The 3770-nt window shown below is 39.4% G+C and overlaps 2 protein-coding genes across 3 annotated transcripts in view; both read right to left on the bottom strand.

Moving 5' to 3' along the window:
* ctbp1l (C-terminal binding protein 1-like) overlaps nucleotides 1-1151 on the bottom strand; it is a 20061-nt gene extending 18910 nt beyond the window's left edge. The window contains exon 1 of the mRNA XM_015057047.1: nucleotides 1036-1151. The gene's annotated coding sequence lies outside the window, so the exon portion shown is untranslated. The remainder of the gene's footprint in view (nucleotides 1-1035) is intronic.
* Nucleotides 1152-1407: 256 nt separating this feature from the next.
* Nucleotides 1408-3770, bottom strand: part of LOC106962570 (protein FAM53C-like) — an 8940-nt gene continuing 6577 nt past the window's right edge. For both annotated transcript variants that reach the window (XM_015057050.1, XM_015057051.1), the window contains exon 5: nucleotides 1408-2879. In XM_015057050.1, coding sequence (XP_014912536.1) covers nucleotides 2628-2879 — 252 coding nt within the window. In that variant the 3' untranslated portion in view covers nucleotides 1408-2627. The remainder of the gene's footprint in view (nucleotides 2880-3770) is intronic.

Below are 3770 nucleotides of genomic sequence, written 5' to 3'. Positions count from 1 at the left end.
AAAAAAAAAAAAAAAAAAAAAAAAAAAAAAAAAAAAAATCGGAATTGAGGCACTTCAGGCAGCAGTGTGAAGGCACCCCAAATTGCCTGTAAATATGAATGTGCGCATAAATGGTCGTGTATCCTTTTGGTCTTTGTGTGCCTGTCCAGGGTATCCTACCTCTTGTTTACTGCAAAAAGCTACTGTAGTATAAACAATAGATTTAATTTCTCTAACAACTAAAAATGTTATTCATTTTGACATATTTTTGTCATTGAAATTAACATATTAATTTAGATTTAGGAAGCCAATGTTTTGTTGCCAAAGCAAAACATTGCCTTAAAATTTTTAATATATATCCATCTGTGAAGAGTTTTTTTTTTCTTTTTCATGCTTTTCTGGCATCAAGACAACTGTGGATTGAGACAAATGAGTCATTAAATCTCTTGGGCACAGAAATAAAAGGTTTGCCCATTGCTACATTCCTTAAAAAAAAAAACTGCCTCCGTAATTTCATATTGCTCTGATTGTAAAATAAATCTTTTTAAATCTCATCTCTACAAACTGAAGCTGCTTGATGCTCATCTGTATTTATGCTTGGCATAGCTTGTTTGCTGCATCAAAGTGTACCAAGGACTTTATAAGCTATGGTTTCCAAACCGTTCAAGTCTTTCTGCCATGCCATTCTTGTGCTTAAAAGTCCTTTATGGAGGATGCAATAGAAATTTCTGAAGTGACCAAAGTTTTCTTTTTCTTTATGGAGAGCAGAATGACACTGCTTTGGTCATCCACACACCATACATTTCCCTTTTTACAATACGCTCAAGTTCAGCTGTTTTGGAAGCTAATATTTAGCTATTCTATTGTAGTAGAAGTAGGCATAACAAATTTCATCTAAATAAAAGCAACAGTTACTTTTTGTCAAGTAAGAATCTTATCAATCCATAAGGGTCTCAGTCGATAACATGGCCTTTTTATCCACTGAGGTAAATATCCTGTTTCAATTAACTTAAACAAGCAACACGTCTTCAGACACTCATGCATCTAAAAACTTACCCGCGGTGGTCTCAAACCTCACTCATCAAGGGCCATTCTCCTGCAACTTTTAGAAGTCTTTCTGCTTCAGCACACCTGGATCCAATTTTAGCTCATCAGCAGAGCTCTGTAGGGCCACACTGATGCACACTAGTAGTGAGGCAGTTTTTCCCCTTTTAATTCAAGCACGTAGGACAAGGAAGGGACACATCTAAAAGTTGCAGGACTGACCCTGGACTAGACTTAATTTAGCCACTAGATGGCACAAATGATCATATCGTTCTAGTCTTTCCTTGTGATTGGAAGACAAAACTAAAAGCACAAAAAAAAACTTAAAAAAAAACTATTAAATTTTATTCATACATACATTGTGCAAGAGGAGTTTTTTTTCCCCCATCTGAAAACATGAAAGGTCATTTCTCAAAGGCCACCAAATCATCTGCATTACTCCAAGCCTTGGTCACATACACTCAGGACCGGTGGGGAAACGTGCACTCACTTTCACCACGGTACAGTACATTACGGAGTGCCACAGGGAGTCCATCTGCAGCACTGATTCAGTTATTCAGTCAGCTATTGTAGTTTATGTGCCAGGCATTCAAAAAATATCCAAATCAGTGCAAACAGAGACCATAAACGTGTCTGGCTGTGAGAAAAAGGGGTCCAGAGCACCAAGTACTCTGTATTTTAGGCTTAAGGCACAGGTGTCAAACTCCAGGTCTGGAGGGCCACTGCCCTGCAACTTCTGGATGTGCCTCTACTGCGCCACACCTTAATAGAATAATTAGGTAATTAGCAAGGCTCTGGAGAACCTAGAAGGAGGCAATTAAGCCATTTCATTCAACTATTTTGTACCTGTGGCACATCTAAAAACTGCAGGACAGTGGGCCTTGCAGACTGGAGTTTGACACCCCTGGCTTAAGGCATGGTTAAGTTAACAGTATAATCATTATTACTCTTGATGAGGGGTGTTTGCCTATTCATCAGTTAAGCAATTACAATAGAAAGTTCCCTTTGAAATAGCAAACACATTTTAAGAGCACAAGCTGAAAACCAATGCATTTTAGCAGAGAATAAAAAAAAAAAAAGTACAGTGGATTCTGGAATGTTTCCTGTTAAATAAACAGGAGAGCATTAAGATATGGATTTTTTTTTTCTATGCACATAGAAACATTAAAACAGCTTGTGCGCACCATTCAGATCCAAGTGGAACATTTTTGTTCACTTCCATACACAGCGGCAATCAGGCTGTTAAAGACGTCTCAGATGTGGTGAAATAACATTAAGACTCATGTTGATTCAAAATGGTTAAAAGTGTGCTGCTCACATGAAAAATTGCTTCTTTGCTCATGCGCTTTTCCCATAAGTAGGGCCGAACAGGCAGGCACTAACATTTTTTTTGTTTGTTTTGTTTTTTTGTGTGTGAAAGTCTGAGAAGTGAGTCGACACACAATCACTGCAATCTAACTGGAAATTGGCTCCAACTTCCCTAGCTCTTAATCATTAACTCAGGACAGCAAGAGTAGGTTGTTCCCAAACGGCTCCGCCAGAAGCCAACATGTGTGCTTTACATGGTTATGAACGCAGTAGTTACTGTAAGCACCAAATAATGGTCAGTTTTCTTCTATGAGGCTCAAGTCCAAATCTGTACAGTCTCTTTCAAAAATAACATTTTTTCCAACAGCTAAAACAGTTCTTTTGCACTCTTCTTCATCCTCCTCTTCTTCTTCACTTTCACTCAGCGGACCGATGCTGCTTCTTCCCAGGAATTCAGCAGGGGAGAAGGCCAAGCCCTGCTCTGATTGAGAAGACACTGGAAATATGCCACCACCTGTTCCGCCCACCAGGCTCTCGCAATTACCCATCTGCACAGGAGAGAGAAGGTTGACAAAAATCACCAGACAAGTTCTCACAAACGGAGGTGAACGACAGAAAACTAAAAAGCCTGCGCGTTTAAATGTTGCTCTATGAGGACCAAAGAACACCACAGATAAGTCCGGCATATAGTTAAGAGAGACGTTTAAAACCACGGTTGGGTTATAAAATCATTTCACGAGCTTTGCTGAAGCGCTTATGCGATCGAGTAGAGTTTGGTGCAACCGTAAACCCGTCAAGTGTTGTCCATCGGGTGAGAGAGAAAATAATGCACCTGAACGTGGCGTCCCTCTGAGAAACAAGGTGGTGGCACGCTAGGTGTGCAGCGGTAGAACAGAAGACTGGATGTCAGTCATAAATAGTTTAAAAAGCAACAACGCTTCTGACTAGAACAGGCCCGGACAGATCGCTGGGTGCTGCATTGTCAGCGGGTTTTTTTCTCTCTCTTCGGAAATGGTTTGCTTAGAGACTATAGGATTTTGATTTGAGTCCAGCTTTTCCAATCTGAAATTGTTTTCAGTCAGCACTTTGACAAAGGCCTAATACGAGCTTAATTTACACACTCCCTGTCTGTGCCTAATGCCTAAAACATGTACACTCCCCTCATCTTTTGGACTGCTGTTGTACAAGCAGTATAAGATTGTATTGCTGCATTCCAAGAAGTAATACAATCTTTACAAAATAACCCAAATATTTTTTTCCCTCTTGAACGTTATTAAATTGCACATTTTAAGCCTTATTTTATTTCACTCAACAAATCAGCTGTCGATCTGGGTACTACGGAGACCCAAAAGTTTTAAATTTCCAGAAATATATATATATATCCCCCCCCCCCCCAAATAAAACCCCCATCTAATATAATGTGTTATAAAGACAGTACA

The sequence above is a fragment of the Poecilia latipinna genome, unplaced genomic scaffold (genome assembly GCF_001443285.1).
Source record: "Poecilia latipinna isolate Pla-1442-1.1 unplaced genomic scaffold, P_latipinna-1.0 Scaffold1432, whole genome shotgun sequence".
Lineage (NCBI taxonomy): Eukaryota > Metazoa > Chordata > Actinopteri > Cyprinodontiformes > Poeciliidae > Poecilia > Poecilia latipinna.
The sequence above is the reverse complement of the archived record's forward strand: the minus strand, read 5'-3'. Positions and strand labels throughout refer to the sequence as shown.